The sequence below is a fragment of the Schistocerca nitens genome, chromosome 2 (assembly GCF_023898315.1).
Source record: "Schistocerca nitens isolate TAMUIC-IGC-003100 chromosome 2, iqSchNite1.1, whole genome shotgun sequence".
Classification (NCBI taxonomy): domain Eukaryota; kingdom Metazoa; phylum Arthropoda; class Insecta; order Orthoptera; family Acrididae; genus Schistocerca; species Schistocerca nitens.
Window position 1 is genome coordinate 104,924,855 of NC_064615.1, and position 26,603 is coordinate 104,951,457.

The 26,603-nt window shown below is 45.0% G+C and overlaps 1 protein-coding gene across 1 annotated transcript in view; it reads right to left on the reverse strand.

Annotated features, from left to right (window-relative positions):
• Nucleotides 1-26,603, reverse strand: part of LOC126234284 (clavesin-2-like) — a 279,705-nt gene that overhangs the window by 75,704 nt on the left and 177,398 nt on the right. The window contains exon 2 of the mRNA XM_049942970.1: nt 10,353-10,505. Coding sequence (XP_049798927.1) covers nt 10,353-10,490 — 138 coding nt within the window. The 5' untranslated portion in view covers nt 10,491-10,505. The remainder of the gene's footprint in view (nt 1-10,352; nt 10,506-26,603) is intronic.

Consider the following 26,603-nt stretch of genomic DNA (forward strand, 5'->3'; position numbering starts at 1 on the left):
AACTATTTGTGCATCGGTCCCTACCGCAGCAAACTATCTGGACGATATTGTGATCTCCGGAAAGACAGAAGACGAACATTTAGCCAATCTCCGAACATTATTTCAGGTCTTGCGACAAAATGGTCTTCGCTTGCGGAAGGACAAATATGTGTTTTTTGCTCGGGACTTACCCTACCTGAGCCATGTACTCAATGCCCAAGGCATACATCCGAGTCCAGAGCACCTCCGTGCCATACAGGACTTGCCTTCGCCGCAGAATTTGAAGCAGCTACAGTGTGCGCTGGGAATAATCAATTACTATAACAGATATGTGCGCCACGCCTCTTCCATTTCGGCTCCGCTTCATCGCTTACGCTGTAAAGGTGTTCCGTTCGTCTGGACGACGGAATGCGAACGCGCCTTTCGCCAGTTGAAATCGGCGTTGCTTTCCACTACTTGCCTTACGCCATTCGATCCCCAGAAACCCCTTTTGTTGATGGTAGATGCATCGGATTTCGGGATCGGTGCTGTGCTTGCGCACAAAGATGGATCACACGATCGCCCTATTGCCTTTGCGTCCAAATTGCTCTTGTCTGCGCAAAGAAATTATTCACAGATAGAGAAAGAAGCTTTGACTCTCGTATTTGGTGTTACTAAGTTTCATGATTTCTTGTATGGTCGTCACTTTACCATCATCACAGACCATAAACCCTTGACGTCGCTTTTTCATCCGAACAAGCCTGTACCTCCACGTACAGCGCAGAAATTCATTCGCTGGTCTATTTTCCTCTCACAGTACCGCTACGATATCTTGTATTGGTCCACTGCTAAGCATGGAAACGCCGATGCGATGTCCCGTTTGCCTGTTGCTGAGGATAGAGCATTCGATTCTTCCGAACTTGCTTGCATGTTCATTGATGCGGAAACCGATGACGTGGTCGAATCGTTTCCGATTGATTTTCGTCATGTAGCTACGGCCACAGCTGCTGACCCTGTCCTTGCTACAGTTTTGCGTTTTGTTGCTACTCAATGGCCCTTGTCAAAGTCACGGATCGAGGATCCGTTGGTTCGCCGATTTTTTGCTCACAAGGAGAGACTTTTTGTACGACGTGGTGTTTTGCTGTTGCGTTCTGATAATGATCAGTCCAGGGTCGTGGTCCCACGTTCGTTACAGTCCTCTGTCTCACGGCTTCTCCAACAAGGACATTGGGGTATAGTGAGAACGAAACAACTTGCTCGTCAGCACTGTACTTGGTTCGGAATCGATGCTGCGATTACGAATATGTGCTCTTCTTGCATGGCGTGTGCCGAACAACAATCCGCACCACCGCGGAAATTCTTTGCGTGGCCGAAAGCCACTTCCCCTTGGCAACGCTTACACATCGATTTTGCTGGTCCATTCTGGAATGCTCGATGGTTGGTTGTGGTCGATTCTTTCAGTAATTTTCCTTTTGTTGTCCGGATGTCTTCCACGACGTCATCTGCCACCATTCAAGCGTTATCCGCTATCTTTTGCATTGCAGGTCTTCCACAGACTATTGTTTCCGACAATGGCCCACAATTCATGTCCACAGAATTTCAGTCATTCTGCAAGGCCAATGGTATTCAACATCTGACATCCGCGCCGTTTTCGCCTCAGTCAAACGGTGCCGCTGAACGATTGGTCCGGACTTTCAAGTCACAGATGTTGAAGTTAAAAGAGTCGCATTCTCGGGAGGACGCGTTATTGCTCTTCTTGTCCTCGTATCGCTCTCAGCCCCGAGATGGTCGCTCGCCGGCTGAGTTGTTGCACGGTCGTCCTCTTCGAACCTTGATGTCTTTGCTACATCCGCCGCATCAGGTTCCTGTGCAGCGGCAGACACCTGCTTTTGCCCCAGGCGACGTTGTATACTATCGCAACTATCGAGGTTCACGGCGTTGGCTCGCAGGGCGCATTCTTCGCTGCCTCGGCCGCGCTATGTATTTGGTTTTGGGGGCCTCTGGTGAGGTGCGTCGGCATCTCAATCAGCTGCGCCTCTCTCGTCGCACGGGCTGTGCCGCTCCCCGTCTGCTTTCAGCGACGGTGCCGTCCGGTCAGCGCCCTGGGGACCCATCTACTGGCTCGCCTCAGCCCCAGGTGTTACCGACGCTGCCTTCCATTTTGCCCCATGGCGACGCGCCGCCGCCGCCGCCTGTTCTCCCGCCGGCGACGCCCGCAGTGGACGCATCGCTGCAACCGCCAAGCGCCTCCCTGGGTCACGCGCCGCCGATCGCTTCCCGTGACCAGCTGTCCTCCGATATGGAACTCTTGCCCGCTCCGGACCAGGTGTCGTCTTCGCCCGTCGGCTGCCCCGCCCCGATGGAGGTCGAATCTTCGGCCCCTCCTGTCTCTCTACGGGCGCATACACCGCATGTTGGCGTGCACCCTGGACTAGGTTTTCAGGCGTTTCCTAGCTCCCCTCGGACCGAATGGCAGGGTGCGGGTGGCACGTAGAGATGGGGGATCCGCTCTTGAACTAATTCATAGAGTTCAATCTTTCAAAGGAGTGAACAATCAGTGATTCAGAAAAAAAGAACGGTAGCTCCAAACGTTTCCCAGGCAGAGAGAGAGAGAGAGAGAGAGAGAGAGAGACGGAGCATATCAGCAGCGCCTCTGCTGGTCAGAGCACAGTGCACGCCACACAACACAGCCAGCGCCGGCCTCTGCCCTGCTTCTACCTTGGCTGCCTGCATTGTGCAGTGCCCCATTGGATTTTGTGTTTCACATATGCCGGGCCGTCTCTGTGCGTCGTCTGCCGTGTGCACTGTGCAGTGTCTGGCGCAGCTTAACTTCGCATCGCACTCTGTCGGCGATCGTTTCAGTCGCACGTCCTGCCCTCTGGGCAGTTGATGCGAGCAACAGGACAGAGAGCCACCTAGCGGATAACATAGGAACTACTTGCAAAAAACCTGCTCGCAAGGGAGCGGACGATTTGTCTCGGAGCGGGTGAGCTCCCCCCACCCTCGGAACTCGCCCGCTCAACGCTCACCCCACCGTCTCGACTCTAGCCAGAGCGTCGAGCAAAGCGACTCTGGTGTCACTCTGGTCTCTGCGGTCTCAGCTCACGCAGTAATACAGCTCGCGGCTCGACCTGCTCGACTCAGCGCCTCTGCATCGGAGTTTGTCCCCACTGGATATTGTTCTTCATAGTAATACCGCTGTTTATATTACATTATTATGTTATGTATACATCAATTGTTTTTATTTTATTTTTATTTGTTTAAACTGATTAGATTAGGTTCCTGATGACTACTCTTACTATAGGATTTTTATTATGGACACTCGAATTTACGCTTTAATTACGAGCGAACCGATAAACGTATCGCAAAATGTGATACACCAATATTTTCCTTGTTTTATTCTGCATAAGGCTATATGCAGCACTTTCGTTTTAGAGTCAAATTTATATTTTTTTTTTTCTTATTCTGGTACGGATTTTGCGATTTTAGGCGTCTTCGAAAGGAAAAATATATGGCTTGCGATGTATTTGTATGAGGTTAATGAAATTTTAATACATTATAGCCAAATATATTGTTAATGTAAATCTCAAGTTACAACATTTTCCGATCACCCAAAAAACCACGCTAGTGCAAAATAAATCAATAATCAAAAACTTTGTCATATCGTGGAAATTTCAATAAACAATACAAAATTCTTACTCATTATCTATGTTACTTCAAAATAGGATCAAATAAGATCAAAATACAGGTATAGTACTGGAATAAACCAAGTTTAAAGGGCAATGTGCCTTTCATTTATTTTCTTTTGTAAATGAGTGGTGAGTCATGAAAAACAGCTAATTCATTTCAGGGAGTGAACAGTTCTGATCCAATCTCTGAAAAGAACAGTTTTGCCCATCTCTAGTGGCACGGCCTCGCCTGTTGTTAGGCTCCCCACCTCGTCGTATACGTTAACATGGGGTCCTCCGCACGGCGGTCGGAAGCCTTATAACACAACCGTACGCCGATTTGCGGGGGAGGAATGTGGTGTCACCGCCAGACACCACACTTGCTAGGTGGTAGCCTTTAAATCGGCCGCCGTCCATTAGTATACGTCGGACCCGCGTGTCGCCACTGTCAGTGATTGCAGACCGAGCGCCGCCACACGGCAGGTCTAGTGAGACGTCCTAGCACTCGCCCCAGCTGTACAGCCGACTTTGCTAGGAAAGGTTCACTGACAAATACGCTCTCATTTGCCGAGACGATAGTTAGCATAGCCTTCAGCTACGTCATTTGCTACGACCTAGCAAGGCGCCATTACCAGTTTATATTGAGATTATTATTAACGTATCAACAAGAGCGATGTACACCAATTATGGATTAAAGTTAAGTATTCCAAGAACTACGTTCTTTTCTTATTAGACTCAATTACTTTACCTTGTTCCAGACCTCACGCCAGTCTGCGTGAGATTAAACGCGTGCCTTTCGGCTACCTCCGAGTGGCTTGGCTGTCTTGACAAGTCACTACAGTAACGGGATCATTATTACCAGTACTTGTTATACAGGGTGAGTCACCTAACGTTACCGCTGGATGTATTTCGTAAACCACATCAAATACTGACGAACCGATTCCACAGACAGAACGTGAGGAGAGGGGCTAGTGTAATTGTTTAATACAAACCATACAAAAATGCACGGAAGTATGTTTTTTAACACAAACCTACGTTTTTTTAAATGGTACCCCGTTAGTTTTGTTAGCACATCTGAACACATAAACAAATACGTAATCAGTGCCGTTTGTTGCATTGTAAAATGTTAATTACATCCGGAGATATTGTAACCTAAAGTTGACGCTTGAGTACCACTCCTCCGCTGTTCGATCGTGTGTATCGGAGAGCACCGAATTACGTAGGGATCCAAAGGGAACGGCGATGGACCTTAGGTGCAGAAGAGACTGGAACAGCACATTACGTCCACATGCTAACACCTTTTTATTGGTCTTTTTCACTGACGCACATGTACATTACCATGAGGGCTGAGGTACACGTACACACGTGGTTTCCGTTTTCAATTACGGAGTGGAATAGAGTGTGTCCCGACATGTCAGGCCAATAGATGTTCAATGTGGTGGCCATCATTTGCTGCACACAATTGCAATCTCTGGCGTAATGAATGTCGTACACGCCGCAGTACATCTGCTGTAATGTCGCCGCAGGCTGCCACAATACGTTGTTTCATATCTTCTGGGGTTGTAGGCACATCACGGTACACATTCTCCTTTAACGTACCCCACAGAAAGAAGTCCAGAGGTGTAAGATCAGTAGAACGGGCTGGCCAATTTATGCGTCCTCCACGTCCTATGAAACGCCCGTCGAACATCCTGTCAAGGGTCAGCCTAGTGTTAATTACGGAATGCGCAGGTTCACCATCATGCTGATACCACATACGTCGACGCATTTCCAATGGGACATTTTCGAGCAACGTTGGCACATCATTCTGTAGAAACGCGATGTATGTTGCAGTGCTCTCCGATACACACGATCGAACAGCGGAGGAGTGGTACTCAAGCGTCAACTTTAGGTTACAATATCTCCGGATGTAATTAACATTTTACAATGCAATAAACGGCACTGATTACGTATTTGTTTATATGTTCAGATGTGCTAACAAAACTAACGGGGTTCCATTTAAAAAACGTAGGTTTGTGTTAAAAAACATACTTCCGTGCATTTTTGTATGGTTTGTATTAAACAATTGCACTAGCCCCTCTCCTCACGTTCGGTCTGTGGAATCGGTTCGTCAGTATTTGATGTGGTTTACGAAATATATCCAGCGGTAACGTTAGGTGACTCACCCTGTATACCACGAAATCGACTCGAAGCTACGATCTGTGTGTATCGGCGTACGAAGCACTTATTTGCGCTGCGTGCTTTACGAGGGAATTGCTTTCCAAGAACAACCGACCAGCAATAGACCACTTCTTTTAGTATCTTCGCTTTAATCCTTTGCAATTTTATGTGATATAAAAGTAAGAATTACCAGTAATCCCCAATAGTCGATCCTATTAAAGCACACAGTGAGATTATCGCCTATTATTACTGAGCCCAGTGTAGGAGGTTTAATCACCGAAAAAATTTAGCTTCCGCTTCAGGAAGGCATCCAGATAATTTTCATCACTTCCTGTGGTGCAAGTTCTTTGGAACCATTCAGGATTAATTGGCATCATTATTAGAATTATATGACACTTCATGCTGAGTCACATTGTTCTGCAATTGCACATTTATGAGAGTTCAAAATTTTCAAAAAATGGTTGAAATGGCTCTGAGCACTATGGGATTAAACTTCTAAGGTCATCAATCCCCTAGAACTTAGAACTACTTAAACCTAACTAACCTAAGGACAGCACACACATCCATGCCCGAGGCAGGATTCGAACCTGCGACCGTAGCGGTCGCGCGGTTCCAGACAGTAGCGCCTAGAACCGCTCGGCCACTCCAGCCGGCCAAAATTTTCAAATTATTTTTGTATATACTGACTCGTTTAATGCTCTCCTAATTGTTTAAAAAGTGATTGCGTTTATGCACGGATATTAGAATACACGGTAATGGTAACACGCAGGGGGCTGCGAGCTATGACGTCATCTTGAACCCATTCGCCATGTCACTCCGCTTTGAAGCTTATAGGCACATGTACACATTCTTAACTCATACGCAGGTAAGAAGGTAATCGTCATTTACCATGTTTTAGTGTATTATTATTATTGTTATTGTTACTAAGCTCTATGTTAGTTAGATTACGTTTTCTATGATCGGTGAAATGCTAGTGTGAAGTTTCTGAAGGACATCAACTTCTTTCACCGTCTCGGAGGATGCTCCTTTTTCTCTGGGGAAGAAGCTCACACAGCCTTAGATCACATACACCTGTAGCGCGGAGAAACCCGATATAATGTCATTTTAACTCTTTAACTTATAAACAGGTTTTCTTTTTCTGTTCTGGAAAGTTATGTTAACACTTTTTTCATTTTTTTACGTTTTTGTCTGTTGTTTACTCTTAGTTCGCTCACTACCTTTACTTTTTTTCTTGTTGATAGCTTCATTCTAATGAAAGTGCGTACCCTTACGAAACACATCACAGCAGAGTGCTCCATTCGTGGATACTTCTCATTTATAATGTCCTTTAACCTGACAAAACTTTTATGTTGCTAACAGTAAAATTGCCGTGGAATTGCTGAAATTCTCTTTCCATTTTCAAAGTGAATTCCATAAAATTTTCAGTCTACTCCGTTAAAGAGCCACCTGAAACTGTTTGAATCCAGTTCTTTCCTGAAACATTTACGTGATCAGTTATATTACCACAGAATTGTGCTAATTCGAGGTGTTTTCCTTTAACTTTATAAGAAACATATCCTGCAATCATCTCTAACTGCTCAACATTTTCCCCCAAACCTGGGACGTTATCCGGCGCAGTTCTCAAAAATTTCTCCAATCTCTGAAACACTCTTCAACTTCATTGTTGTGGCATTCACTTTCCTGTAGAGAATAAGTGTCCAGCTTTTCAGAAGATGGCGGTTCTACAGTCGTAGCTCGAGTTTCCGTCAATATATTAGCACTTAAGCCATCAACAGGGAATATTTCAAAAATGGTTCAAATGGCTCTGAGCACTATGGGACTTAACATCTGAGGTCATCAGTCCCCTAGAACTTAGAACTACTTAAACCTAACTAACCTAAGGACATCACACAAATCCATGCCCGAGGCGGGATTCGAACCTGCGACCGTAGCGGCCGCGCGGTTCCAGACTGAAGCACCTAGAATCGATCGGGCATAGTGACCGGCGCCATCAAATTCTTTCTCCTTCCTGCATGTACTACCTGCTCGCATTATGGCTCAAAATCAAAGAGACAGGTAACGTAAAGTCGTACCCTTTGCAATATCTTCAGGTGACCAGTTACTACACTGTGCTTTTGTAACTACTGGTTGTTGGCAGTCAGAAAAAGAGCCCTGGATCAATTTTTGAGAATGTTTTTGTGGTGTCACCGCCAGACACCACACTTACTAGGTGGTAGCCTTTAAATCGGCCGCGGTCCGTAAGTATACGTCGGACCCGCGTGTCGCCACTACCAGTGATTGCAGACCGAGCGCCGCCACACGGCAGGTCTAGAGAGACTTCCTAGCACTCGCCCCAGTTGTACAACCGACTTTGCTAGCGATGGTTCACTGACAAAATACGTTCTCATTTGCCGAGACGATAGTTAGCATAGCCTTCAGCTACGTCATTTGCTACGACCTAGCAAGGCGCCAGTACCAGTTACTATTGATACTGTAATAATGTACCGCCAAGACCGACGTTCACCATTAATGGATTAAAGTTAAGTATTCCACCAGCTACGTCCGTTTTTCTAAATTCTAATTTCCTTGTCCTGTTCCAGACCTCACGCCAGCCTGCGTGAGCTAAAACGCGTGCCTTTCGGCCTCCTCTAGTAACCCGGTGTTGGCTCTCCTGCCAACCCACAACAGTTTTAATTTCAGTTACTCAGCGCTACATAGAGAGGACCCTGTAAATAATCATTCTTGTGTCTAAGATCTTTTATTTCTGATTCCATAATTTCTAATTACTGGCATAAGCACGTACTGTCACATTCACTGCAGTGTTTGTTTTCACGGTTATGCTTCTGTCTAATAGTAATTTCTTCATTAGTTGCTTATATAGTACCAGTAAATTATCTTCTTCTTTACTGTAGCTTCCTTTTCGTGTCCGAATATTTCTCTCATTATTAGTCTTATTACTACACCCTAAGTCAGCATCTGAGTATGGTAGATTTAGAACTGGAACAGTATCAGCCCTCAACTTGCGTTTCGAAGGAATATTTAACAGTTCACTTTTCAAATCCCTTTCATAATCTGAATCTGTAAAATATATTGAACAGACACGAGAGATTTGAGCTGGAAACGAATCTGCACATTTACTAGCATTTATCCATTTCCGTTTCGTCTAACGTTTTGAGGAAACATACGAAACTTTATTTCTAATTAACTTAGTTTCCTGCTGTGGTTAATACGATTGGCATTCCAGCAGCAAACTATTGTTTTTCACTTAAAACGTAATCTAAAAAATCCCTCAATAAATTGATAATTATGGCATAATTCTGTACTGTATCGCCAATCAGCAATAAAAATTCACACTGCCGTAAACAACCTAATTTCGCTCGTAAACGCAGTTACAGCACAATTCTGGCTACTGAGCGCTGATTGGGTTCACTCGTACATCTCAGCACGGCTTGCTACTGGGTATCAATCTCGTGAACCCCACTGTGTATTCTAGTATCCGCGGATTTATATAACCGTTTGTTGCATAATTGGATTTTTTGATATTTACTGTAATTGCTAATAGCTTTTTGTAGATTATTCAGCATGTATACGCTTATGACAAATACTTTCAAACTGCCTACTTACCTACAATTATTGGGCTGGTTAATTTGTGCGAAAATTTCTTTACGGTATTTTGGCAGTAACTTTCGTTCAGCATTCAATATCACAAACTGTCCTTAACAGCGAACAATGGGTAATAACTCGTGTGCAATGTTTCCGGTGTCCGTTTGAGCCCCGTCACGCGACGTTGATTTGGCAACGCGGGTAAGACTGTCCTTCACCTGGCAGCTTCCACTACAGTTCACCCATTTCACACTTATATTTCGTGAACAGTATAGCTGCTGACGTTAAAATGCACTGCTTGATTAAGAGACCTCCTTAGAATGAATTCAACGACGTAGATCCATTTAAAAATCTGAAGTCATTCCAATACTTACGAAAATTAAATGATTACAACTTTTAATCAAATATCAAATTAAATCCCATATTTTTAATTGCCATTTGTCGAACACCTCTCTTAAAGCGACAGTGAAGTTAAAATTAGCCACGGTACCTGAGAAAGTCTGCATAGAGAATGTGAAGCCTACGAGGGAATGTTTAGGAATGTGTCTGTTCAGGATTGTTGTTTAGTAATTCTACATAAGGAAGCGATGGTCTCTAACAGTTCGTTGCTGAATAATGTGACGTACATATTTTAGGCATGCACAATGAAATTAAATCATCTACGTTCTGCCGATTGTGGGACAACATATAACCAAAAATTTAATATGGGAAAAAGAATTCTTGGCAACAGAGGCATTGTTTTTTATACGTGTTTTTTCTTTCGAGCAGTTTCTCCAATAAAAAAATTTGACGTGAGCGTTTTGGGATGTGGCAACAACAGTGAGCAAGTATTTTACGTGTTTAGCCTGCTTAAATGGAATGTTTATGCAGTCACTTTTGCTGGGGCTGTTCCTGACGTCACCAGCCACTGCCGCCTTCGCTTTAGTGTTTAGTTGTCGAGCGTCGCGAGCTGTGCGGGTTTAGGTTCGGTGCGGCCGCTCTCACCTTCCCGGTGTCGTCGTCCTCGCAGGCGGCCAGAGGCGCGTGCTTAGCCACGGCCGCCTTGCCCACCGCGATGTCACCGTCGGCTTCCAGGGCCTTTGGCGGCAGCACCAGCCCGGGGAACATCTTGTCTGCTGGCATCCTCACGACTCCATCCTGTAACCAAGCGTCACTGCTTACTTACCGATGACCACTCTAGTATCTCACGATTAGATGACTAATTACTTAACCTCAAATAACTGTCACGATCAGATGCCTAATTACTTAACCTCAAATAACTGCCCCCCTCCGCCCCCCATGAACCATGGACCTTGCCGTTGGTGGGGAGGCTTGCGTACCTCAACGATACAGATAGCCGTACCGTAGGTGCAACCACAACGGAGGGCCATCTGTTGAGAGGCCAGACAAACGTGTGGTTCCTGAAGAGGGGCAGCAGCCTTTTCTGTAGTTGCAGGGGCAACAGTCTGGATCTCTAGGCTCTCAGTCCGGAGCCGCGCGACTGCTACGGTCGCAGGTTCGAATCCTGCCTCGGGCATGGTTGTGTGCGATGTCCTTAGGTTAGTTAGGTTTAAGTAGTTATAAGTTCTAGGGGACTGATGGCCATGGATGTTAAGTCCCATAGTGCTCAGAGCCATTTGAACAATTTGAACCAGTCTGGATCATTGACTGATCTGGCCCTGTAACACTAACCAAAACGGCCTTGCTGTTGTGGTACTGCGAACGGCTGAAAGCAAGGGGAAACTACAGCCGTGATTAAATGATGATGGCGTCCTCTTGGGTAAAATATTCCGGAGGTAAAATAGTCCCCCATTCGGATCTCCGGGCGGGGACTACTCAAGAGGACGTCGTTTTCAGCAGAAAGAAAACTGGCATTCTACGGATCGGAGCGTGGAATGTCAGATCCCTTAATCGGGCAAGTAGGTTAGAAAATTTAAAAAGGGAAATGGATAGATATAGTGGGAATTAGTGAAGTTCGGTGGCAGGAGGAACAAGACTTTTGGTCAGGTGAATACAGGGTTATAAACACAAAATCAAATAGGGGTAATGCAGGAGTAGGTTTAATAATGAATAAAAAAAATAGGAATGCGGGTAAGCTACTACAAACAGCATAGTGAACACATTATTGTGGCCAAGATAGACACGAAGCCCACGCCTACTACAGTAGTGCAAGTTTATATGCCAACTAACTCTGCAGATGATGAAGAAATTGAAGAAATGTATGATGAGATAAAAGAAATTATTCAGGTAGTGAAGGGAGACGAAAATTTAATAGTCATGGATGACTGGAATTAGACAGTAGGAAAAGGAAGAGAAGGAAACGTAGTAGGTGAATATGGATTGGGGCTAAGAAATGAAAGAGGAAGCCACCTGGTAGAATTTTCCACAGAGCATAACTTAATCATAGCTAACACTTGCTTCAAGAATCATGAAAGAAGGTTGTATACATGGAAGAAGCCTGGATATACTAGAAGGTTTCAGATAGATTATATAATGGTAAGACAGAGATTTAGGAACCAGATTTTAAATTGTAAGACATTTCCAGGGGCAGATGTGGAGTCTGACCACAATCTATTGGTTATGAACTGTAGATTAAAACTGAAGAAACTGCAAAAAGATGGGAATTTAAGGAGATGGGACTTGAATAAACTGAAAGAACCAGAGGTTGTACAGAGTTTCAGGGAGAGCATAAGGAAACAATTCACAGGAATGGGGGAAAGAAATACAGTAGAAGAAGAATGGGTAGCTTTGAGGAATGAAATAGTGAAGGCAGCAGAGGATCAAGTAGATAAAACAACGAGGGCTAGTAGAAATCCTTGGGTAACAGAAAAGATACTGAATTTAATTGATGAAAGGAGAAAATACAAAAATGCAGTACGTGAAGCAGGCAAAAAGGAATATAAACGTCTCAAAAATGAGATCGACAGGAAGTGCAAAATGGCTAAGCAGGCATGGCTAGAGGACAAATGTAAGGATGTAGAGGCTTATCTCACGAGGGGTAAGATAGATACTGCCTACAGGAAAATTAAATAGACCTTTGGAGAAAAAAGAATCACTTGCATGAATATCAAAACCTTTGATGGAAACCCAGTTCTAACCAAAGAAGGGAAAGCAGAAAGGTGGAAGGAGTATATAAAGAGTTTATACAAGGGCGATGTACTTGAGGACAATATTATGGAAATGGAAGAGGATGTAGATGAAGATGAAATGGGAGATAAGACACTGCGTGAAGAGTTTGACAGAGCACTGAAAGACCTGAGTCGAAACAAGGCCCCGGGAGTAGACAACATTCCATTAGAACTTCTGATGGCCTTGGGAGAGCCAGTCATGACAAAACTCTACCATCTGGTGAGCAAGATGTATGAGACAGGCGAAATTCCCTCAGACTTCAAGAAGGATATAATTCCAATCTCAAAGAGAGCAGGTGCTGACAGATGTGAAAATTATGGAACTATCGCTTTAATAAGTCACAGCTGCAAAATACTAACGCGAATTCTTTACAGACGAATGGAAAAACTGGTAGAAGCGGACCTCGGGGAATATCAGTTTGGATTCCGTAGAAATGTTGGAACACGTGAGGCAATACTGGCTCTACGACTTATCTTAGAAGAAAGATTAAGGAAAGGCAAACCTACGTATCTAGCATTTGTAGACTTAGAGAGAGCTTTTGACAATGTTGACTGGAATACTCTCTTTCAAATTCTGAAGGTGGCAGCGGTAAAATACAGGGAGCGAAAGGCTATTTACTATTTGTACAGAAACCAGATGGCAGTTATAAGAGTCGAGGGACATGAAAGGGAAGCAGTGGTTGGGAGGGGACTGAGACAGTGTTGTAGCCTCTCCCCGATGCTATTCAATATGTATATTGAGCAAGCAGTAAAGGAAACAAAAGAAAAGTTCGGACGTAGGTATTAAAATCCATGGAGAAGAAATAAAAACTTTGAGGTTCGCTGATGACATTGTAATTCTGTCAGAGACAGCAAAGGACCTGGAAGAACAGCTGAACGGAATGGACAGTCTCTTGAAAGGAGGATATAAGATGAAAATCAACAGAAGCAAAACGATGGTAGTGGAATGTAGTCGAATTAAATCGGGTGATTCTGCTGGAATTAGATTAGGAAATGAGACACTTAAAGTAGTAAATGAGTTTTGCCATTTGGGGAGCAAAATAACTGATAACGGTCGAAGTAGAGAGGCTATAAAATGTAGACTGGCGTTTCTGAAGAAGAGAAATTTGTTAACATCGAGTATTGATTTAAGGGTCAGGAAGTCGTTTCTGAAAGTATTTGTACGGAAGTGAAACATGGACGATAAATAGTTTAGACAAGAAGAGAATACAAGCTCTCGAAATGTGGTGCTACAGAAGAATGCTGAAGATTAGATGGATAGATCACATACCTAACGAGGAGGTATTGAATAGAATTGGGGAGAAGAGGAGTTTGTGGCACAACTTGACTAGAAGAAGGAATAGGTTGGTAGGACATGTTCTGAGGCATCAAGGGATCACCAATTTAGTACTGGAGGGCAGTGTGGAGGGTAAAAATCGTAGAGGGAGACCAAGAGATGAATACACTAAGCAGATTCAGAAGGATGTAGGCTGCGGTAGGTACTGGGAGATGAAGAAGCTTGCACAGGATAGAGTAGCATGGAGAGCTGCATCAAGCCAGTCTCAGGACTGAAGACCACAACTACAACAACAAATAACTATGTAGATCTGGGGTAGTAAACCTACAGGGTGGCGCACGAAATGTGTTACCATTTTGTTTTTGAATATAAACTTTATTGTCAATACAATCTGAAAGGAACATATACTACAATGAAGAGCCGTCCATGGAAAGGTTTGCTCTAACTCAGCACATGCTCAGTATGTCCACCTTTTCGTTTCCTAACTTCCTTCAAATGGACAGTGAAGTTAGTGATTACCCTACGGCCCATGTCTTCCGTAATTTCACTGCAAGCTTGAAGAATAAGTCTTCTGAGCTCCATTAAATCACGTGGACGGTTCGGGAAAATTTTTTCCTTTAGGTACCCCCAAAGAAAAAAGTCACATGGATTGAGGTCTGGACTATCGGGGGGCCAATTTTGTCCGTCATTTGAAGCGACCTGGAAACCTGAGTGAAATGATCCGCATGTCGAAATGCTCGTGTAAAAACTCCAACACAGTGTTTGCAGTATGTGGCCTTGCTCCATCTTGCATGAACCACTGCGTGTTGAAGGGCAAGGCAGTAGCAAGAAGCTGTGGAATGAAGCTATTGCGAAGCATGCTCAAATAACGCTCGCTGTTCACAGTTTCTTCAAAGAAACAGGGTCCAATAAGTCCGTGACTTGGAAATTGCTGCCCACGCTGTAATCCTCGGAGCATAATGTTGTCGTTCATGAAGCACTTGAGGGTTTTCTGTGGCCCAAAAGCGTACATTTTGTTTGTTAACGACACCGTCTAAATGAAAATGCGCCTCGTTTGAAAACCAAACGTTGTTGAGTTTCTTCCCTATCCTCCGCCCGCTGAGCAAACAGTAGTCTCTGCTGCTTGTGTTCTTCAGTGAGCTTCTGTGCACAGGTCATCTTGTATGGGTACATATGGAGGTCACTTTTAAGAATGCGTTGAACGGAGCGTCTGGATATTCCCAGTTGCACTGCTGCCTTTCTACGCGATTTCCCGGAACTTCTCTAACGCCTCTGAGTCACAACAAGGCTTTTAGTTTCATGAAAAAGTAACACAATTGCCGATCGTTGCTGTGTCGTCAGTCTTCCATTGTCAGCCATTGCTGCTTACTAGTCTCCTTGCGACAGTATCGTGAATTACACGTCATTTCGTAACTCATTTGTTTTTCCAAGCTCTGCTGGTACTCCTGTAGAGATCCCAGCGGGATATCTAATGTCCATTCGTAAATTGTGAAAGAAATAATTGGTAACACATTTCGTGCGCCACCCTGTATTTTATACACCGTCCACTTCTCTGTTTCCTAGCCGCCCACCCGCTCCACAGTAACGTTGATGTAGAAAGAAAGAAAGTAGAATGAGATTTTCACTCTGCAACGAAGTGTGTGCTGAACCGAGACTTGAACTTGGGACTTTCGGCTTCCGCCGGCACGTGCTCTACTGACTGAGCTACCCATGCGCGACTCACGAGTCTTCCTTGCAGCTTTACTTCTGCCAGTACCTAGTCTCCTACCTTCGTGCTTGGGTAGCTAAGTGATGGAGCATCTGCCTATGAAAGTCTAAGGTCTCGAGTTCGAGCCTCGGTCCGGCACACAGTTTTAATCTGCTAGGAAGTTTCAGTAAGGAAGTAACTCTATAAAATTAATAAAGCAGAGTTTGGGAATACATTGCTAGTTGCGACCTATATAAGAGTTTTTTCTGTTTTATTTATTGCTTTCTTTCTTTTTTCGTAGTTGTACATGAATTTCTGGTGATATAGTATAGTGTTTATTTTGTTCTGTAACGTAATGAGTAACCGTTTGTTGAAAATAATAATATGCAACTAATATTATTTCCCTTTTGCGCATTAGTTCAAAAAATGGCTCTGAGAACTATGGGACTTAACTGCTGAGGTCATCAGTCCCCTAGAACTTAGAACTAATTAAACCTAACTAACCTAAGGACGTCTCACACATCCATGCCCTAGGCAGGATTCGAACCTGCGACCGTAGCGGTCGCGCGGTTCCAGACTGTAGCGCCTAGAACCGCTCGGCCACCCCGGCCGGCTGCGCATTAGTAATTAGGTTTTCTTGTCTACTGAATATGTAAAATATTTTGATTCTTCCTTTATCATTTATTGCATTAATTTTGACTGGAATGAATTTGTGAAGTTATACGTATACTGAGATATTATAAAAGCAGAGCGAGAGCGATCAGAATATCGATTGTGACGATCAAACAGCGTGAGTAGGGCGTGAGTGTACTCGTGATTGGGTGGTCCCATGTTGTACCGAGAAGGCAGAAGGAGGTTGAAAGTGTGCCGACTATGTCGTGTCGTGAAACAGTCAGTCGAACTAAACTCATTAACAATGGGATACATTTCTGTTCCTTCCTGTAATGAAATGTAAAAACGTTTAAAGTGGTCAGAGAAGTTGGACTGTGTAAAACCGTCAAATGAACTGTGTCGCTTGTTGTTGTTGTTGTTGTTGTGGTCTTCAGTCCTGAGACTGGTTTGATGCAGCTCTCCGTGCTACTCTATCCTGTGCAAGCTTCTTCATCTCCCAGTACCTACTGCTTAGTGTATTGATCTCTTGGTCTCCCTCTACGATTTTTACCCTCCACGCTGCCCTCCAATGCTAAATTTGTGATCCCTTGATGCCTCAAAACATGTCCTACCAACCGATCCCTTCTTCTAGTCAAGTTGTGCCACAAACTTCTCTTCTCCCCAATCCTATTCAATACCTCCTCATTAGTTACGTGATCTACCCACCTTATCTTCAGCATTCTTCTGTAGCACCACATTTCGAAAGCTATTCTCTTCTTGTCCAAACTGGTTATCGTCCATGTTTCACTTCCATACATGGCTACACTCCATACAAATACTTTCAGAAACGACTTCCTGACACTTAAATCTATACTAGATGTTAACAAATTTCTCTTCTTCAGAAACGATTTCCTTGCCATTGCCAGTCTACATTTTATATCCTCTCTACTTCGACCATCATCAGTTATTTTACTCCCTAAATAGCAACACTCCTTTACTACTTTAAGTGTCTCATTTCCTAATCTAATCCCCTCAGCATCACCAGATTTAATTTGACTACATTCCATTATCCTCGTTTTGCTTCTGTTGATGTTCATCTTATATCCTCCTTTCAAGAGACTGTCCATTCCGTTCAACTGCTCTTCCAAGTCCTTTGCTGTCTCTGACACAATTACAATGTCATCGGCGAACCTCAAAGTTTGTATTTCTTCTCCATGGATTTTAATACCTACTCCGAATTTTTCTTTTGTTCCCTTTACTGCTTGCTCAATATACAGATTGAATAACATCGGGGAGAGGCTACAACCCTGTCTCACTCCTTTCCCAACCACTGCTTCCCTTTCATGCCCCTCGACTCTTATAACTGCCATCTGGTTTCTGTACAAATTGTAAATAGCCTTTCGCTCCTTGTATTTTACCCCTGCCACCTTCAGAATTTGAAAGAGAGTAGTCCAGTTAACGTTGTCAAAAGCTTTCTCTAAGTCTACAAATGCTAGAAACGTAGGTTTGCCTTTTCTTAATCTTTCTTCTAAGATAAGTCGTAAGGTTAGTATTGCCTCACGTGTTCCAACATTTCTACGGAATCCAAACTGATCTTCCCCGAGGTCCGCTTCTACCAGTTTTTCCATTCGTCTGTAAAGAATTCGCGTTAGTATTTTGCAGCTGTGACTTATTAAACTGATAGTTCGGTAATTTTCACATCTGTCAACACCTGCTTTCTTTGGTATTGGAATTATTATATTCATCTTGAAGTCTGTGGGTATTTCGCCTGTCTCATACATCTTGCTCACCAGATGGTAGAGTTTTGTCATGACTGGCTCTCCCAAGGCCATCAGTAGTTCTAATGGAATGTTGTCTACTCGCGGGGCCTTGTTTCGACTCAGGTCTTTCAGTGCTCTGTCAAACTCTTCACGCAGTATCTTATCTCCCATTTCATCTTCATCTACATCCTCTTCCATTTCCGTAATATTGTCCTCAAGTACATCGCCCTTGTATAAACCCTTAACTATGACAATATAGCTATGGACAGACGACATTGTAGTAATGGTGTTAAGGAAAGAGCTGTGTTCGCTGTGACTGTGTCGTGTGCATTTTAAATACTTTAAAATTTCAATGTATATTCGCGCCGTCGCTATCATGTGCATGAACCATTAACTGTGCCGTAGGTGTATAAAACTGTTTATTATGAGTGTGCACGTTACTGCCAACAGTGGAGAGAACGCGGTCGCGTTATTGGCACGGTAAACGAACAGACCGTTATACCGCGATCGAAATAACTTTAAAACCCTCTATTGAATTGTGTTACTTCAGCGTTGTGCATGAGAGACATAATAAATCGCTCGCGTAAATTTGAATGTTGGCAACAACTGTAATAACGTCCGACTATCCAGTGACCTACAATACGCCACTGATGAAATCGTCATCGAGTGGAAATTAAAATTCCACATGAGATAAAACATATGCACCATCTACACATGACAGGGCTGATTTCAACACGCCGTCTGGCACGATAAGCTGCCGACGACATTGCACGTCACCGCTTGCATCGTAACAGATAAGGTTAGTTGCTCTGGCTCTCGTCAAAGACTAAAACAACTATTAAAACTGTAAACTTCTATTTGGAACTTGCTCAAAGAAACTTATCTTTAATTTGCTTCTTCTTTAAAATAAATATCATGTTAGCGAAATTTTGTTATTAATGTAGATATTGTTGACCTCCATTAGTGCAGTTGTTTCCAGTCCTATGTCGATTTCTTTCATTCATAATGTTAGCGCTGTTGCCATTGCCTGCTGTTTTAAATATCTTTTGGTGACTGTGAAACATGCATGCACCGTAATTTCTGCTAGCGAATTTAATGTGTGATTATTTAGGCATTGTATTTGTTCGAATTGTGGCGTCCGCCTTTAAGCTGAATGCATCAACCAATAACAGCAGAGCTGCTTACACCCGATAGGGGCAATATACGCACATGCAAGTAAACATAATAAGTGTCAGACAGAGCACTGTGTGTTCACCTAGAAGTAAATATTCTATTGCCACATTATCATAACCATGTATGCCGTACTTAACTGTGTATACAGAGATAAATGTTAGGCAAAACGGTAAAACTTTTGGTAGAGAGTGTTTTTCAGAGAGTGTTTGTTAGAGAGTGTTTGTCAGAGAGTGTTTTTTTCCCCGCCAGATCTGATTTGCAACGAGTAGGATTGGCTCAATGTTTTACAGTAGTTTGGCGAAACTTTTGTGGCAGGGCTGAGTCATGATCACTACATATGACTTGATTCATAACTGAACTAGATAACATAGCAGGTTAGGTCTTAATTTTGTTAGCTGTGTGTAGCTGTATCACAACAAGTTACGGCAAGCTTAAACATACAATAATAATTATTTAGCTAATACTTTTGTAAATATTTTATGAATACCTAATTAATTTGTTTATTCATAACCCCAGTAACAACCACCCACTGTGAAGGACGGAACACTCACCATGAAAGGTGGAACGCCCACTAGTGGGTGGTAGGGATCAAGATGACTACCACTGCTCTAGGCGATTACTAGTCGAGTTTCCATAAAAATCACAGTACGATAGTGAACGGAAGCAAACCACGTACAAAAAAGGACGCCAATTCTGTGCTTTTTGGACTACACCATAGCTTCAGATAGTGTCAACTTTCACATTCTACATGGGAAACTCAGAAACCAAAATTTTTCTACAAATTTGTAATGGAGACGTTTAGCAGCAAATGCCCCACAAGTATCAGTACTGGGTCCATTGTTTTATAGGGGTGCCAGGATTGTCTGGTGGAGACGAGTGGGCAGCACAAATCAAGGACAGCCCGAAAGTAGTGGAATACTTTATTTATTTCCCAATATTTTATTACAGATGGCTTCCCCTCCCACCAGGCGAATGATAGGCGACTGGAATCGAAACCATGGTCGACAGTGCACGATGTGTGGAAGAGGTGTAACCAGCAATTGCTATGCCCAGCTCGGTTCAACGATAGGGCAACCTTGCAAGGCTAGCAGTCCTGTGCTGGGTCAGCTGATGGCGAAGCGGCATGGCCTGGCAAGGCTGTAGGCAAGGTGGGCTGGCGGACTGCTTCTGTGTATGGCAGATGGAAGGTAGGAAGATTGATTTTAAAATCCTGTTGACATCGAGACCATTAGAGCACAAGTTCGGATTGTGTCAACAATGGGGAAGGAAGTCGGCCGTGCCCTTTCAAAGGAACCATCCCTGTATTTGCTTGGAGCGATTTCGGGAAATCACTGAACACCTAGATCTGTATGGCCGGATGCGGTTTTGAGCCGTCGTCCTCCTGATGCGAGTCCAGTGCGGTAATCACCCCGCCACCTCGCTCGGTGTATGCCAGACTCCGTACCACAGGGAGGGCCTCACTTCGTTCAGGTTTTGGCTGGGCACGTTGTCCTGTCAGGATGACAGTTGAGCGATGGCAGCGTCACGGTGTAAGCCCACATAACCCAATGACTCGCTGATCCGATGTCCCATCCTAGCTAGGTGGCCTGTATTTATCAACGCCAGGGCAGGCTTGTTGAGCGGTCACCTCAAATGCCACGTCCACCACTTGCTGCGACGCCGCCTAAGCGTCCTTGGTTACGGTAACGCTGTTGGTCATTGTCTGAACAATCGTGCTGGTGTATTGAGACAGGCGGCTAGACGTAATGCTGCCCCAGCTGGCTACGGAAAGCGTGCAGATATGGCAACGAGCACTGCTTTTGCTCGTACTGCTACAGCTTCTTTCACAATGAATTAATGTACTCTCAACTACTCTCTTCCACTGACATATCACCTACGAGGTTTGTGAGAAAAATAATGAGACTTACAACACTGAGAGGATCTGGTAACGCTTTGTTGTTCTGCTTGTGTAGACCGGTGTGTTCATCCCTTCCAGATACCTAGCCCGATTTTCAGCTCCGTACAGCTATCACGTGATTTTTGAGAACGCCATCTTGAAGTAATGTTTGTTTGTGTGATGCGCAAGTTGAACAGCAGAATTTAGAGCAATGTTACTTCATCAAGTTTTGTGTTAAACTTGGGGAATTGGCAAGTGTGACCTCCGAAAAGTTGAAACAGTCCTTTGGGAAACATTTCTCATTAAGAGCAAAAGTTTTTCGCTGGGCCAAATCATTTTGAGAAGGCCGAGAACATGTTGAATATGAACTTCGTTCAAGGAGGCATTCAACTTTAAAAACTGACGAAATCATCGACCGCGTGCAAGCTCTTTTGAGATCAGGCCGACGTTTAATAATAAGGATGATGGGTGACCTGTTAAACACTTGCACTGTACATCAAGTCTTGCACATGCAAAAGGTTTGTGCCAAAATGGTGCCGATACACCTCACAACTGAGCAGAAGGACGATCGAAGAAAGGTGTGCGTTGCCCTTCTTGACAGGATTTCCAATGACCACGAATTATTTCTGAGTACGATTCCGAGACAAAGCGGCAAATTAAGGACTAGTACACTGAGACAGCTCCTCGACCGAAAAAAAGCTCGAATGAATAAATCAAAGATTTTTTGACAGTGGGGGTATTACGCATAAAGGACAATGTGTGGTGTCACCGCCGGACACCACACTTGCTAGGTGGTAGCTTAAATCGGCCGCGGTCCATTAGTACATGTCGGACCCGCGTGTCGCCACTGTGAGTGATCGCAGACCGAGCGCCACCACACGGCAGGTCTCGAGAGACTTACTTGCACTCGCCCCAGTTATACGGACGACTTAGCTAGCGACTACACGGACGAAGCCTCGCTCATTTGCCGAGCAGACAGTTTGAATAGCCTTTAGCTAAGTCCATGGCTACGACCTAGCAAGGCGCCATTAGCCTTAGATAGCTTGTATCTAAAGAGTCTCACTTGTATCGCCACACTCTCCAGAAGTCTCATCAAGAACGATGTATACAAAGGATGGATTAAAAGTTAAGTATTCCAGGAGCTACGTACTTTTCTTTATAGCATTCATTACGTATCCTGTTTCAGACCCCACTCCATCCTTCGTGAGTTAGCGCGTGCATCTTGGCCGCCTTTTTCAATTAGTGTGCGTAGTGTTGGCAAGTCTGCCGACACTACATTTTTGGCGATGCGGATCAATCAGGATCTTGTTCTTTCTACTTGCTTTGCCCTAATTTACTTGTGTCATGGCTTCTCCAGATGTACTGTCCGAATTTTATCGCTTGCAGAATCAGCAGACGCAAGCGTTATTGGATGCCCTTGGACAGCTCGTCCAGGGTCAGCGTGCACTGCAAACCGATGCGGCAGCCGCCGCTTCATCGCTACCGCCGCCACAACATGCTGTTGCACCCCAGTTTCGTCCGTTTCACGCGGACGAGGAATCATGGATGGAGTGGTCACGACAATTTGGATTCCATCTCGCCGCCTACAGAATTCAAGGTAATGAGCGGCAGCCGTTTTTGCTTTCGTGTGTAGGTGTGTCCACCTACCGTGTGATAGTGAAATTGTTTCCCTGACGCGACGTCGCAACTCTGCCCTACGAAGAAATTTTGTCTGCATTGGATGCCTATTTCAAGGAAACAGTCAATGTCGTTGCAGAAAGGTATACGTTCTTTCGTACAAAACGTACGGCCGGTCAAACTAATCGGGAGTGGGTTGCAACTTTGCAAGGACTTACTAGGGAGTGTGCTTTTGAGTGTGAATGTGGACTTCCTTATTCAGATACAATGGTACGTGATGCAGTAGCACAGAACGTTTCTGATGTTCGTGTCCGGGAACAGATTTTGAAACTAGTTAATCCCTCCCTTCAACAAGTGATAGACGTATTGGATAGGCAAGACACACTTGACTTTGCTCAGGAATCATTTGACACTTCGCCAGCCGTGTGTCACATTAACCGGCACGCCGGGCGCGCTGCACGGACCGCTAAACAGCCCTCGCGCACGTCCGCGCAGCTGCAGCCTAGCTCTCACACACGTGTGCCGCGTAGGCAAGCAAATGCCGTGAAATCATGCCCGCGGTGTGCAACTAGACATTCGCGTGACAATTGCCCGTCACGCCAAGCTATTTGCTTTTACTGTCATAAGAAAGGACATGTTCAAAGTGTTTGCCAGAAAAAGCTCAGATCAGACAATCACGACCATTCCAGGCCCTTTGCTTCGCGCCGGAATCGAACCAAGGACAATCAGGCTCGTGCACCTTCGCCCATGGACATTCATGTAGTTAATTCCACCCCGTCCAGTGCCACTATCTCAAACAGTGACTGTGTTCGTCCCACAAACAGTGTGCGTCGACGTCGCCGGAAATCCCGTCAAGTCGCAAGTGCTTCTGTACCTGTCTCAGTTCAAATTGCATGTGAAAGTCACTCTTGTCGTCAGCAGGACAATAAACTTTTTGTAGACTTGGACTTTGAAGGCAAAGTGATACCATTCCAGCTCGATACCGGAGCTGCGGTTTCATTGATCAATCACGACATGTACAAACGACTGGGCAAACCTCCGTTGCGTGCCGCAAATGTTAAGTTAAATAGTTATTCAGGACAGAATATCTCTGTGTTAGGACAGTGCACTCTTCTTGCAACATACAAGGGACAAACAAAACTTGTGTCATTTTACGTTCTTCGTTCTTCTACTGCAGTGAACTTGTTTGGTTTAGATTTATTTCAGTTGTTTAACTTGTCAATCGTAAATCAGGTCCTATCAGTGCACGAGACTGTGCCTTCCGCCAGTGTTTCTCGTCTTTGTGAAGAATTTGCAGACATTTTTGCAAATGGGCCTAGGCTGCGCTACGAACTATGAAGCACATTTGGAATTGAAAGTCACCGCGCAACCGCAATTTTTTAGAGCGCGCAATGTTCCCCATGCATTGCGTGATGAGGTCGCAAGAACATTACACGATTTCGACTCGCGAGGTGTGATTGAACGTGTGCAGACTATTGTTTCCGACAATGGCCCACAATTCATGTCCGGAGAATTTCAGTCATTCTGCACGGCCAGTGGTATTCAACATCTGACATCCGCGCCGTTTTCGCCTCAGTCAAATGGTGCCGCTGAACGATTGGTCCGGACTTTCAAGTCACAGATGTTGAAGTTGAAAAAGTCGCATTCTAGGGAGGACGCGTTATTGCTCTTTTTGTCCTCGTATCGCTCTCAGCCCCGCGATGGTCGCTCGCCGGCTGAGTTGCTCCACGGTCGTCCTCATCGAACCTTGATGTCTTTGCTGCATCTGCCGCAACAGGTTCCTGTGCAGCGGCAGACTCCTGTTTTTGCTCCAGGCGACGTTGTATTCTATCGCAACTGTCGAGGTTCACGGCGTTGGCTCGCAGGGCGCATTCTTCGCTGCCTCGGCCGCGCGATGTCTTTGGTTTTGGGGGCCTCTGGTGAGGTGCGTCGGCATCTCAATCAGCTGCGCCTCTGTCGTCGCCTGGGTTCTGCCGCTCCCCGTCTGCTTTCAGCGACGGTGCCGTCCGGTCAGCGCCCTGGGGACCCGTCTACTGGCTCGCCTCATCCCCAGGTGTTACCGACGCTGCCTTCCATTTTGCCCCATGCCGACGCGCCGCCGCCGCCGCCTGTTCTTCCGCCGGCGCCGCCCGAAGTGGACGCGTCGCTGCGACCGCCTGGCGCCTCCCTGGGTCACGCGCCGCCGATCGCTTCCCGTGACCAGCTGTCCTCCGCCAGGGAACTCTTGCCCGCTCCGGACCAGATGTCGTCTTCGCCTGTCGGGTGCCCCGACGCAATGGAGGTCGACCCTTCGGCCCCTCCTGTCTCTCTACGGGCGCATACACCGCATGTTGACGTGCACCCTGGACTAGGTTTCCAAACGTTTCCTAGCTCCCCTCGGACCGAATGGCCGGGTGCGGGTGGCACAGCCTCGCCTGTTGTTAGGCTCCCCACCTCATCGCCTACGTCAACATGGGGTCCTCCCCACGGCGGGCGGAAGCCTTATCACCGACCGTTCGCCAATTTGCGGGAGAGGAATGTGGTGTCACCGCCGGACACCACACTTGCTAGGTGGTAGCTTAAATCGGCCGCGGTCCATTAGTACATGTCGGACCAGCGTGTCGCCACTGTGAGTGATCGCAGACCGAGCGCCACCACACGGCAGGTCTCGAGAGACTTACTTGCACTCGCCCCAGTTGTACGGACGACTTAGCTAGCGACTACACGGACGAAGCCTCGCTCATTTGCCGAGCAGACAGTTTGAATAGCCTTCAGCTAAGTCCATGGCTACGACCTAGCAAGGCGCCATTAGCCTTAGATAGCTTGTATCTAAAGAGTCTCACTTGTATCGCCACACTCTCCAGAAGTCTCATCAAGAACGATGTATACAAAGGATGGATTAAAAGTTAAGTATTCCAGGAGCTACGTACTTTTCTTTATAGCATTCATTACGTATCCTGTTTCAGACCCCACTCCATCCTTCGTGAGTTAGCACGTGCATCTTGGCCGCCTTTTTCAATTAGTGTGCGTAGTGTTGGCAAGTCTGCCGACACTACACAAAGAGTCAATCAAGAGCTTTGCAAAAACATCCTTGAAAGGCTCAGGATAAGAGTGGCTTGAGTGAGTCCCGACATTGCAGACAAGTGCATGCTGAATCATGACAACGCGGCACGTTACGTGGCCATTTCTATCACGGAATCTTTAACGTCAAAGGGGAATTCCTGTTGTTCCACAGCCCCCACCCCAATTCACCCGATCTGAGTCCTTGTGAGTTTTTTCTTTTTCCGAAATTGAAAGATGTCTTAAAACCCTGGAGAACATTCAAAAGAATGTGACTGACGTGTCAAAGGTCCTACCAGTTGAAGCCCTTCAGCGCTGCTACCAAGACTGGAAACAACGACTCCGATGGTGTATAACTGTGGAAGGGAAGTACTTTGTAGGGGACAATATTGCTGCTTGAAAAAAATAAAAACTTTGGTAGATAAAAAAGTCAGCCTCATTACTTTGCTCATACACCTCTTATAAAAACTTCAGTTATACTTAAGTGTAAAACCAGCAGACCTGTGTACTGACTTACTTAGTATATTACAGTGGGGACAGAACATACGTTTCATACCTATAACATCTAAAATACAAGTAAATTTCGTAACTCCCACATGATCTCATTCGAAAAATAAGTTTTACCCCTGATACTAAACCGAACAGAAGTAACTTTTCTTTCCTTGCAAAGAAATTGGGGATAATTGTGGACCATCACTTAAACTACACTGAACTCGTAACTGGGGTCTGTGATCCATATATATATATATATATATATATATATATATATATATATATATATATATATATATATATACTACTGGCCATTACAATTGCTACACCAAGAAGAAATGCAGATGATAAACGGGTATTCATTGGACAAATATATTATACTAGAACTGACATGTGATTATATTTTCACGCAATTTGGGTGCATAGATCCTGAGAAATCAGTACCCAGAACAACCACCTCTGGCCGTAATAACGGCCTTGATACGAGTGGGCATAGAGACAAACAGAGCTTGGATGGCGTGTACAGTTACAGCTGCCCATGTAGCTTCAACACGATACCACAGTTCATCAAGAGTAGTGACTGGCGTATTGTGACGAGCCAGTTGCTCGGCCACCAT